Here is a 12909-nt window from a genome sequence, read left to right on the forward strand (position 1 = left end):
CAGGCTGAAGAGCAACTTGGCCATTCCTATTTCCATTGGAGTACTTACAGCACTGTACAGACGAACAGACCCCCAATGAGGAGACAAACACCTCTTACTGGACGGACTGGAGTACCAGTGGCCTGGATAACACTGCACTGGCTATCGGTTAGCACATGGCTAGTACGGCCCAGACTTTCGAGGAATTCTGGAAGGTGTACAATCGTCTCGAATCACAAAGAAACAAATGAGAAAAAACCACGTGGAAGTGAAGTATTGCTTCTCTTTCTTTTGTTCCTGTTTGGGTTTTGTTTTTCAAAAATCCAAATCCGCTTTCTATGCCTTTTCGATGGCTGAGTTGGATGACATGATGGTTCGTTTTCTGACTTCACCACAGTATGGTGAGAGTCACCATGTACAAAGTATTTGTTCCAGGACAAAAAAGAAACACCAGAAAGTAAGTGCCAGGATCCCAAAGACATGGCAGTCTCTCTCTCTCTCTCTCTCTCTCTCTCTCTCTCTCTCTCTCTCTCTCTCTCTCTCTCTCTCTCTCTCTCTCTCTCTCTCTCTCTCTCTCTCTCTCTCTGGTCTTGTGTGTAATGCTCTGTTCTCCTGGCCCTCTCCTTCCCAAATTTATAACAGTGGCCAGGGGGGGCAATCTGACAGAGTGACAAGCATACAGGTCAAACCGCCGGGCAGATTCCAGATCCGTCCCGAGCTGGGAGATGCCAGCCCCCCTCCCCTAGCGCTGGGCCCTCTGGGAAGAGTCCAGGGCCCACATCCTGGGAACGTCGGGAAGGCCGGCTGCAGGGCTGCAGCCAACAGCCTCTTGGAATGACACCATGAGAGAGAGAGTGTTCATAGGAAAAGGCTTGTCCGCCCGCATGTGGCTGCAGATGATGATACCGTGGCGTTCTGGCAACGCAAGCGCCAAAATGTGTTGCAGTCAATCACGCCCCATGCCAAAGCGCGGTAGCATTCATTCATTAATCTTCCTCACATCACATCCCTTTTTGGGCTTCGAGGTTTGGTGATGCAAATAATATAATAACAACAGTATTCCATTTCCTTTTGTACATTTGATGTCCAGGAGAGTGTTGAGGAAGAAAGGGAAGTTTACATGGGGTGGGAAGAGACTTCATGGAAACAGAGTCTCACAGCAGCATTTCAGTTAACAACAAACAAATAAACGTAAAACCATTGACTACACTCTGTAGCTACAGTATTTGAATGGCAAAAACAACCAAAGAGGAAAAAAGTTTAAAGAGAGAGAAAGAGAGGGAGAAAATTTGAGAAAGTTCCAGTGGAAGTTCATCCTAGGTAGGGTGCCTCCCTTTGGCCCATGTAAAATGTTAAAAGTTCCAAAGTTCATGGTCCAACATTTCCAAAGGAGGAATCTCCATCTAGTAGTCCAGAACTAAATTCCCTAATTTGGGGGAGGGGTCCCACCCCGAATCCCTCCCCACCCCACCCCTTAATTTCAGACAGTAGTCGCCCTGCTGTACTGCATTGCCAGGGGCGAGTACTCCTTGATGCGGACGCACAGCTTGCCCCGGAGCCAGGGGTTCTGCAGCTCCAAGGGACAGAAGTCATCCTGGAGCCACTTCTCCCTGCCATCCACCACCAGCACCAGTCCAAAGTGCTCCAGCTGCTCAGGGATGTACAGACACTGCTCCCCCTCCGCTCCCCCTCCATTACTACTGCTACTGCTACCACCGAGGAGCCGGTGTGACACCGCGTTCATCTCCTGCACCACCAGCTGGACCATCTCCCTGGCCGACGTGCCTGGGGTCACCCGCAGCTGGGAGGGAGGGAAAGAGAGTGGAAGAGAAAGAGGAACAGAGGCAATCAGATTAAGCAGAACGTGAATGGTCAAAAGGGGTTTCAATGGTACAACTGGGGCAGAGTTATGACAGTTTTATAATTGTATAGCCAAATTAGAGTTACCCAAACATGAACAACAATTCATTAAACCCTGACATCCTCAAGCCAAGTTCCACATACCTTGACGCTGGTTTCCTTGGGTAGCCCGGTTCGGTACTGCGGGTACACCCGGAGCGTGGCGTGCCAGCCTTTCCTGTGGGCACTGGGCGAGGGGGCACCCGAGAGCCTCTGGGTGCCGCTGTCCTCTGACAGGGTGCGGGCGGGGGGCTGGGGGTGCGGCAGGCATCGCTCAGCAGGGCAGCAGCGGTCCACAGAGGAGGGTCGGTGCCAGCGGCGGTGAGGGGAGGAGGATGGCGACGGTGAGGGTGAGTGGGCAGGATGACCACCAGAGGAAGAAGGGAATTCAAGACTACTGGTTCTCACACAGAAGGCCTGCCTCTTCTCCGTGATCCTCAGTAGTTCGATCTGCCGGCTGGGTAGGATGAAGTCGCTATCGAAGAGCTCCATGGGACCCCCCCTGCCCCTCCGCCTCTCCCCACCGGGCCCCCCTCCGCTCAGCCGTTGTTCACCGGCAGGGCTTGTCTGGGGCTCCGAGGCCTGGAGCACGTCTGGGGTGGAGTCTCTCAGTGCTCCCGTCCCTGAACCCCCTCCTCCCACACCCCCGCCGGAGGAGGAGAGGGGCGAGGGGGGCAGAAGGTCCAACTCGCGGGGGCTCTGGGCACGGCTAGAGTCGTAGTCGCTGTCAGTTGTGAGGAAGACCTCAGAGGAACCCTCTTCATCTGAGAGACCGTGGAAGTCTACTGTGAAGTAGAAACAAAACACAAACAATTATTCAACTTTAGGTCAACCACACACAATCATTCCCCTGTGGGTAAAACACACACAACCATTCACCTTTGTATAAGCCACACATACACAAACAATCATTTATTTTCTAGTTAAACAGATCGTACACCACAAGACTGTGTGGTCAGGAGGAAAAACCCCTTGCCCTATCTCTGTTCCCTATAAGATAGGTTCACTCTTACCAGAGTGCTTGCGGCTGGGTTCAGGGGAGGGCATGGGTGAGGGAAGGTAGTCTGGCTGGGAGGAGGTGAAGCGGGGCGTGTCGGGCACCACGTCCCTGGAGAAGTCGATGATCCAGGCCAGGGAAATGCCCCCGGTGGGCTGCTTGTAGCGGGCGTACTGCAGGGCGTCCATGATCCACCGCGCCTCCCGCCACACCTCCTCCATTTGCTGTAGTAGGGGGAAACACGCAGGAAAAAGACATTGTTAACTTTTAATGCTCTTTCAAACGCAATATTGTTTACTTTTTGTGCTCTTTGAAATGCCATGTGCTACAAATTAGCTCCAGGTGACCTTGGTATTTTAGCTCCTTGTGTGATGCTAGCTTAGCTCTAATATGACTGTAGTCTCCATTATTATGGAGCACCTGGAGACTACATCCATATCAGGCTATCTAGGTTACGGTTAGCTCAGCTATGACTCCCACCTACCTGCATGTGCTCCTGGACCTGCTGGTGTTTCTGCTTGGCAGCGTGGAGCTCTGTCTCAGAGAAAGCCTCCCTCAGGGTCTGCTGGGACATGAGCGACTCCAGCTCCAGCAGGGCAGACACACGGCAGTACTGCCCTATGAAGCTGGGGCAGTAGGCGTCAAAGTGAACTGTAGAGGGGACAGAATAGAAAAGGGCACAGTACAGACTTATTATCTAGATAAGAAAATACTAAATAGCTGACAGAAAAATACAAACACTTTTTCCAAATGTACTTTATGCAGTTGACTACTGATAAGTGCACTTCCAGATATGTTTCACTTTTTAATTACTTTTAATTGCTTTGGGTTTTAATGCACACTCTCCCAACAGTCTCAAGCATTAATTCATTGGAGTCAACTGCATAAACAATTTAAAGTCACAATAGGCCAATCAATCTGATGTCAACTGAATGAGCATAGTTGAATAAATAACAGTAATTGGAAGACATAAGGAAATCCTACTAGAGAGAGCAGTACTGACCCAGCTCAAAGATCTGCAGAGGCAGGGTGAGGAAGCCTGATCGGGGGGAGTAGGGGTTGTTCTGGCCGGGGGCCGTACACACGTCGTCTGAGGGGGGCAGCAGTAGCAGGAAGGACACCTTGTCCCCAAATTCCAACACCTCCTGGGCGTAGATACGGAAGTCCTGCACCTGGGAGAGGGGGACAGCATACTGAATCACAACTATGACATTGATGCCATGTAATGGATGGATGTAAGACATGATGGATGGCTGGATGGATGGAAGGATGCTTAAAAAGTATTACAACTACAGAACAACTATAGGTTGTTGCTGTGGTCATCTTTGGGTGTTCAATGTTTCTGTTTTGGAAGGCTCAGGATCTACAAGCACCCCATTCCGATAAGAAACCTTTGAAAGCGCTGGCAAAACCGCATTCTACCCAACTACAGTACATGCTTGCAGTGATGGATGGATGGATGAATAGACGGATGGACAGATGGAATGGATGAGTTGATAGATGGATGGATGAGTTGTTAGATGGATGGATGGATGGATGGATGGGTGCTGACCTGGCTGACAGGGATGTTCATGTGGGCCATCAGGTCCTTGGCAGCGCTGCGTAGGTCCTGTAGGAGGCGGTGTGGAGCGCTCTGGACATCCTGGTCCATCTCCAGAGACTCCTCCAGAGAACTAAGGGCCTGCAGCCACTGCCACTCCTCCCTGATACACACACACACACATGCAAACACACACACACGTGCACGCAGACACACACAGTTACAAATATATTACAGACAATGGCTAGTATTTCAATAACAATACCATAACATGAATTCAATGAATTCACTAATAAACCCCAGTGGCCGGTATCCAGGCCCCTCACCTAGACACATTACAATTGTCTCGTATCTTGGTGTGACAGAGGACGTTGGGTAGCTTCTGAGGCACCAGGGCTCTGATCTGGTCCACAGAGCTACACAGCTTCAGGTAGCCCAGGTACAGGCCTGGGGAGAGGAGCTTCCTGCTCCGTCTGTGGTACGCCAGCTTCTCCTGAAACAGACGATGGGAACCAGACAGGAAAGGCATGAGACAGCTGTTGTTGACGTCTGGGATGGGCTTTGATATTGTTTATTTTGATGTCATTTATTTAGATGTTGGCTTTGAGGATCAGCTTGTTCCAGTCTGTGGTCTTTTGTAATTGTTTTAAGTTAATGTGAAATAATAACCATACAATGCATTTCATATGTTTTCAATCATATAATTTGTTCATATTTGGCATCATAAGCTATATTTACAGTTTCTTTCTATCGCTTTGGTACATTTTCACAATGCTTAGTACAAAACCCAAAACAGATTCTTAAACTGGCAGTTGTTTCAAAACTGAGCACAATTTCAATTGACTAAGTACAACACACAAAATCATACAGTCACCTTTTCACTAAACTTATTAATCAGACTTACATCTAGAAATACATGTTTCATATTGCAATACATGTTCATATAAAGTAATTACTTTTCACAATGCAATGATCACATTACTTTTGATATGATTGTCTTCTCATTTGTTAAAATACATAAAGGCAACTGCTCTTAATTGATAATTACTTACCCATTTGGTAAACCTATAGATTTTAAATTGGTATGTCTACAACAGATTCTGAGAACTACATAATGAAAATGTATGTTTGTTAAGTATAAACATATAAAGCATGATGTATACTGTATTATAAATTGGGTGGTTCAAGTCCTGAATGCTGATTGGCTGACAGCCGTGGTATATCAGACCGTATACCAAGGGTATGACAAAACATTTATTTTTACTGCTCTAATTACGTTGGTAACTAGTTTATGATTACAATATAGGTGGAAGGTGCATGATTCCTATTCCCATCAGCGTGCCACCCTCCTGGATGAAGCATGCAATGACATCAATCCTATGTCAGGCTTGGATTCGCCATGCCATAAGCTTTTTCCCCAGGTGCATGAACAATGAGGACATTTACTGCGATGTCGATGAGAACCAATGGCCAAATGCTCAAGACAGGCTTGATGCAAACTAGTGCCTGATAAATTTAATTTGTTTCATTTGGTTACAGTACACCTACAGTATGTTGTAATTATATCTGAACAATACATTTATTTTTTGCATTAATGATTGTGAAAGATGTCTTCAATGATCACACCTGGGATAGAAATTATGAAAATTAGATTTTCAGTCAATTTTGATGGGTAGTGCAAGTGTATTGCCTAATGTGAAAACAGTATAATATACTATAATGTACAGTAATGTAGCATATTACATTCAAAGGGCAATTTTGAAACTGGATATTGGATATCATTATGTTGTGTTTTGGTGATTAAATCAATGTTCTCATGGTATTTCACAGTATACATATATTTTGGTTCAATGGTTGTGTGGTGAAAGATGTATCCAAACAAAATGAATGCACAATAAAAGGTTTTGAATATAACACTTACTGCGTTACCAGTTTTGAGTTTTGTACTAAGAGTTCAGAATATTCACCACATACATTTGAAAATAGCACCATGTTGGATCTTAATTTGAGCCAGTTTGCTACAGTGGGAAAACCATCCTGCAGCAACAGGAAAAGTGAATTATTATTTGGATTATAATTAATGGACATTTTGTAGGGGTTGATACAATTTTACGTAAGGGAAAATCAAAGGTCTGAAAATTCAAAGAAATTACATTTTAGTAATTTAGCAGACACTCTTATCCAGAGCGACTTACAGTTAGTGAGTGCATACATTTAATTTTTATTTTTCATACTGGCCCCCGTGGGAATCGAACCCACAACCCTAGCGTTGCAAACGCCATGCTCTACCAACTGAGCTACATCCCTGCCGGCCATTCCCTCCCCTACCCCAGCCGGCTACGACAGAGCCTGGATTCAAACCAGGATCTCTAGCGGCACAGCTAGCACTGCGATGCAGTGCCTTAGACCACTGCGCCACTCGGGAGGGAAATTACAAATTTCAGAAGCCTTTTTAAACCTAAAATACACTACAAGTTTAACATTTCTCCTGCAACAGGGTGATCAAATTAAGATCCTACATCTGTATAATGTATCCAATATACTAATGGAGTTGTGGTCGCCAGAACTGAAGCTCTAGCCATTGTTTTTGGAATGATCCCAAAGACAAAACAACATCAGATTGGCTTCTATCAAGTTCACCAGAATACACAGAAACACAAATGGACTCTAATTCATATTCAGACAGCAGCATTTAGAACATAAATTCTACATGAGCTTATCTGAATACAATATGTCTGAAAGACTCTTATCTAAATGAATGGTGTTTCAGGGAATTTGAGTTTAAAGGAGATTACCGGAGCTGTTTTCCTGGCATGGATCCCATTGGACCTGATGTCTGCTGTGACTAAATGTCTGCTGTGACTGTGAGTCAACTGGACTAGCTTGATAGACTACTTAGATACAAGTGACATGCACGTTGGCATGACAGGCAGCAGATTGCCGTGTGTCTACAATTAAAATAAACACATACAATGTGGTGAAGGGTAAATGTAGTGAATGGTTTAATCTACATTGTGGTTTTGGTTTGGTATGAATGGAGCCTTAGCCTCTTTTGAACATGCTAATTTGTATGCTGAAATGCAATTACTTTAAGTGCTGACAGGATTTGCATCATTGTGGTCAAACGAATAGCTACAATGTATAGCTTGCATCATTTTTCTCAGATTCAAACTCAATCCAAATTCAATCCAATTAGCTATTTAAAATGATTTCACCTTATTCTCTGGGGATTCTGTAATGTTTAAGGAAAAGGGTCTCGGTGTCGCTAACGTTACATTGTAGTGGGTTGGGACGTACGTGGAGGGTGATGAGCAGCATGTCCAGGGCCGTGGGCTCCTCGGGGGACGAGATGGACTTGCGTTGGAGCTGAAGCTTACACAGCTGGGTCCACTTCACCCCGTCCAGACTGGGACACGCGTTCATGTCCCTCAGCAACACCAGCAGGGTGTTGCCGTGCTTGTCTTTGATTGGCTCAAAGTAAACCTGACCCAGGTCCTGAGTTCCCAGCATTCCCTGCAAAAACATCCCCAAAAATACCTTTTTAAAGACACATTATCTTTGATGGTTTTGACCAGAATCTGATAGTTTCAACAAACATTTGATGGTTCTGACCAATATTTGATCAATATGTTATGGTTTTGGAGAGGAGTTGTTGGTTTTGATCAAGATTGGATGGCTTTGACCATGTTATCAGTGGTAACTAGTGATAAACGACCATGAGTGGTTATAAGGGTGTTATTAACATTTACAATTTTATTCACTTAGCAGACGCTTTTATCCAGAGCGACTTACAGGAGCAATTAGGGTTAAGTGCCTTGCTCAAGGGTACATCGACAGATTTTTCACCTTGTCAGCTCGGGGATTCGAACCAGTGACCTTCTGGTTACTGGCTTAACGCTCTTAACCGCTAGGCAATCTGCCGCCCATTTAAGGTGTTATGTATTAAGGTGTTATGTCATGTTTATAATAGTATTGATGGGTAAGGACGTACCTGTAGCTGGGATACGGCCTGCAGCATCTTGAGGCGTGTCTGGAGGGTGCAGGAGCAGGAAGACTGGGAGGGGCTGAGACACTGCTGCAGCCACGGAATCTCCTCCCATAGGTAGGACACCTGGGGATGGAGGACACACAAGCGCTTTAGGATAAAATTGTAATTACGCAGTAATAATCTCTACTTGTTTATTTCTTTAGGACTCATTAAAGCAAGCACCTCTGAGTACCAGGTTGTTAGCATGTTAGCAATTTTGTAGAATTCTTTGAAGTACTGTAAGTCCCAGAATGTACTAACTGTTTTCCACCTAAGTTTCTACCAGGTAAATACCAGTAGAAACTGTAAAATGCGAAAGGTTAGGTATGGAACTAGTCCATATGTTACCTTAGTGAACCATAGGAAGTCCTGCATTAGTGAGCTGGAGTAGGAGTCATCTATCTCTACGATGGGGATCTGGTCCTCAGGCGTCACAAGTACGTTGTCGTCTCGGTAGAATATAGACGTCAAGTAGAGACCTCTGGAGGACCATAGAGACAAATCAGAGTCAGTTAGTTTTGAACAATTCTCCAAAGTCGCTAATTCGAAACAGCACAATGAAGGCCTCCTTGAACTGTTAATTCTAACAATAGCATATAGGTAGAATGGCATTTGAGATTATATTTTGTGGCATTCGTAGCATTTATTGGTGTGAAAATAAATAATCTCATGAAAGTGAAGATGGAAGGCAGCAGATATAAGAAGGTGTAAATGAAGACCAGAAAAATGCTTATATACCGTTTCAAGCTTTTGACAAATTTGCTGGTAGGCTGGAAGAGGTGGCGCAGGCTTTTGGATACGGAGTGTTTCCTCACGTGTGGAGGGGCTTTGCACTGCTCTGAGAGGATGAGAGGGTCAAGATAGGGATTAATAGAACTACAAAGCCAAATACACAGTAAGAATATACAGTAAGAATTAATTTTCCTAGGTGCATCACTGTTAAGAATGGAAAATGCATGCTGTGTCCCACAGCTTAGGCGTATGTAGTGTAGTGGAATGTTTCCGTCATTTCATGTGTTCTATTCAGGTTGGGTCAGTTGACACATTCACACACACTCTGATGCAGACTACAGGGCCAGAGAAAACCAGTCATTCTAAGTGCAGTCAGTGTGTGTGTTTACCTGGACAGACAGGAGGTGTCGGAGTGTGGAGTATAGAGACATAGAGAGCTAAAAAGATGTACTGGAGGGACGGAGGGTGGGGCAGGGCGTTACAGAAGAAGGAGGTGGTGGGGGGTAACCCTTCGCCTTTCACTGACAGGGAGGTCAGTTCTCTCTGAGGGGACATGTTTATTTTTAGTGGGCCGGGGGGCAAGTGAGATAATGTGCTTTACAATTCATTAGAACCTGCGGGGTCCCCCCCTACACAGAAGCCCTGAGGCAATCTCACTCCGGCTCAGCCACTTAAGTCAATAAATCCCCTATTCAGGAGAAATGAACAAATTTTATTTTCATGAGACGAGTCGTGGTGGAATAACAAGAAAACGAGCTGCAGTTCACCTCGCCCCCCCTTACTAGAGCCCCCCCTTTCCAACAGACCTCTTACCGCCCTGACACTGAGTAAGACAGACAGGTATAGCCGTCCGCTAGGGTGCCTGTGTTAGTCAAGGCCCCTTTCACAGTTTAATTAATAGTGTTTGGAGAAGGGGGTGCGGGTGGGCAGTTTTGCGGGGGAGCAGACAGGGGTCCTGGAGGCCTGTAGGGGGACCGGGCTGCAGCCAGTCAGTGTTAATTTATAGCCCTCAAACTAGAGTCAAGGCTCCGTCTCTACAAGAACAACAAACATGACCCGGGACAGACGACCTCGGCTACCGTGCGTGAACTGGAAAAACCTGGCCAGGGGACTGAATGCTGACTATTATATAGATTATTACTGATGACTATACATGACATGTTAAGCATTATATCATTATGCTATATGTGTATATAGTAGGCATAGTATACACTGCTACTCCTCTGATTACTATATGTGACATGTTACATCATTATGCTATGTACTGTATATACAGTAGCTATATAAGTTTATACATAGTAATAGTATACTATACAGTATATGCATATACTATATCTCCTACCATTTCACTATAGGACTGAGCTGACTGACTGTTCTGTTGTGAAACTGGATTCACAACCACCAGAGAAAATCTTCTATGTTATCAGGCCTTGACATTCAATTATCGAGCCAATTTACTGTAAGTGGTATTTTGGAAACAAATGCAAACCTGGGAGCCATTGAACGTGAAGCATTGAACAAGAAGCATACCCAAAGCACAGTGAAGCATTGAGTGAGATCTCCAAGATATATTTGCCATTGAATATGCTCCCACTCCAAGTGAGAGACCAAGGAACATTATTCAGTTAGGGAAAACGGCTTACTTATGAAAAGATGGGGGTTCATTTCAGTGTGGCACAAAGTGTTCAGGACTCAAGTTTCCCCTAACCACAGACCTAGGATCAGATTACTATAGCCCCAGTCTAACCTTAACATTACGGAGGATTCAGAAAGATCCTGTATAAGTAGTAGAGATGACTTCTACTACATGTTGAGGTAAAAGAGAAGAGAAGATGGGGAGACTCTTTATACCGTGGCACACACAGTGGCGGTGCGCCTCTTTAATCTGTCCCAGTAGCTGGTCTAGCGCCTCCTTCTGGCCCCGCTGGCGAGGTGCGCGGCCGTCAATCTCCCTCCAACCTGCCGATACATACAGAAACAATTAACAATAAATAAAAATGTGGATGAAGATATCAATATCTCAGGTGCCACATACAACCATTGTGACCTTGAGCAAGGCACGTAAACCGCAAACTGTGTCAGTGAACTATCAATATCATAAACCTGCATTACATGGAAATTCTGGAGCAAAAACACGTGGTGTGTGTCAGTGCCACCTCAGTGTGAGAAAGCTGTGGTTGGCTAAGAGGGAGAGGCAGCTCCAGTGTGTGCTGCTGCTGCCACTTGGAGCGAGCCGACTGAGAGCACTCAGTGTGTGCAGACCTGTCCCTCCCTCTCCCCCCTATACATACACACACACACACACACACACACACACACACACACACACACACACACACACACACAGCGACTGAGAGACGCAGGAGTGCAACACGCCACACGCCTCACCCCGCCCACATACTCCACACACACACACACACACACACACACACACACACACACACTATACATTGCCTACAGTACACAAACACACTGTACACCCCCCTACACAGACAGACACACTACACATCCCTCCCTCAGTCCCACTGTATACACAAGGGGTAAACAGTTTAGTATAGACTCTCCCTCTAGATAGAGAGAGTGTGGCAGCAGTGGCCCGTGGAGGAGTAGAAAAGGAAGGAGGAGGGAGGATGATGTGCTGGTGATAAGACGGCAGCAACAGCGGCGTCTTGGTTATCCCCCGTGGGCCCCTGGAGGCTGGGTGAAACACCGTGAGCTCTATTCCCGGAAAGGTTCCTGTCCTGACTGGACAACTAGCCTCTTTAATGGCCATGGCGGAGAGAGAGGTCCTCGTATAAGGGCCCCACTGTTGGGCCTTTACGGCCCCAGCTCTCACAGACATGCAAATATTTCCAGTGGTAGCCCAAATGGAAAACACAAACACGCAACCATCGAAATTAGCTCGGAGGGAGGGGAGAGCTGGGGGAAGAGGGTGGGTGGGGGAGAGAGGGAAAGCCCAGGCAGACTCTCACTCTCTCTCTCTCTCCCTCTCTCTCTCTCTCTCTCTCTCTCTCTCTGTCTCTCTCTCTCTGTCTCTCTTTCTCTCTCTCTCTCTCTCTCTCTCTCTCTCTCTCTCTCTCTCTCTCTCTCTCTCTCTCTCTCTCTCTCTCTCTCTCTGTCTCTCTTTCTCTCTCTCTCTCTCTCTCTCTCTCTCTCTCTCTCTCTCTCTCTCTCTCTCTCTCTCTCACTCTCTCTCTCTCTCCCTCTCTCTCTCTCTCATATATACAGGGAGAGATACAAACATGCTGTACACACACTATACAGACTAGCACAGGCAAATTCATACACACATTGGGTTATGTTTGTATGTGTTTAGCCCTTTTTACACAAGTACAGAAACACACAAACATGCTTAGAATGAACACACACACACACACAAGTGCAGACAAACAAATACGTATGTTACGTACACAATACCATATTCATGAATGTGTTCTAAAAGCAGGAGTACACACTGTCTATTCTGTTGTCAACACTGCAGTTTCCGTTGCCTCTCTCTCCCACCATGGACATACAGTTTGGTCAGGTATTGAGAGGAAAAGTCAACACCAGTTGACGCACTTTGAGGTTTTTACGCACAAGCTCTAAAACTCATCCCACAACACGACGTCGGGAATCCCACTCGGAATGTGGAAGCGACTGAGGGTCGGGTACATCTCAATAATCTAATCTGGCTTCCTCTCCCTGGGAGAGAGAGCTGTTCTGACCATTCATCTCCTCAGCTGTTGACTTGGA

At 46.0% G+C, this 12909-nt stretch overlaps 1 protein-coding gene across 1 annotated transcript in view; it reads right to left on the reverse strand.

Annotated features, from left to right (window-relative positions):
• Positions 1 to 633: 633 nt before the first annotated feature.
• Positions 634 to 12909, reverse strand: part of LOC121567290 (ankyrin repeat and fibronectin type-III domain-containing protein 1-like) — a 185355-nt gene continuing 173079 nt past the window's right edge. The window contains exons 11-22 of the mRNA XM_041877213.2: positions 11026 to 11133; positions 9181 to 9280; positions 8791 to 8923; positions 8407 to 8526; positions 7713 to 7928; positions 4742 to 4908; positions 4428 to 4578; positions 3879 to 4047; positions 3360 to 3526; positions 2892 to 3099; positions 1984 to 2663; positions 634 to 1780 (exon numbers count right to left, since the gene is read on the reverse strand). Coding sequence (XP_041733147.2) covers positions 1460 to 1780; positions 1984 to 2663; positions 2892 to 3099; positions 3360 to 3526; positions 3879 to 4047; positions 4428 to 4578; positions 4742 to 4908; positions 7713 to 7928; positions 8407 to 8526; positions 8791 to 8923; positions 9181 to 9280; positions 11026 to 11133 — 2540 coding nt within the window. The 3' untranslated portion in view covers positions 634 to 1459. The remainder of the gene's footprint in view (positions 1781 to 1983; positions 2664 to 2891; positions 3100 to 3359; positions 3527 to 3878; positions 4048 to 4427; positions 4579 to 4741; positions 4909 to 7712; positions 7929 to 8406; positions 8527 to 8790; positions 8924 to 9180; positions 9281 to 11025; positions 11134 to 12909) is intronic.

Source organism: Coregonus clupeaformis, chromosome 1, assembly GCF_020615455.1.
Source record: "Coregonus clupeaformis isolate EN_2021a chromosome 1, ASM2061545v1, whole genome shotgun sequence".
Lineage (NCBI taxonomy): Eukaryota > Metazoa > Chordata > Actinopteri > Salmoniformes > Salmonidae > Coregonus > Coregonus clupeaformis.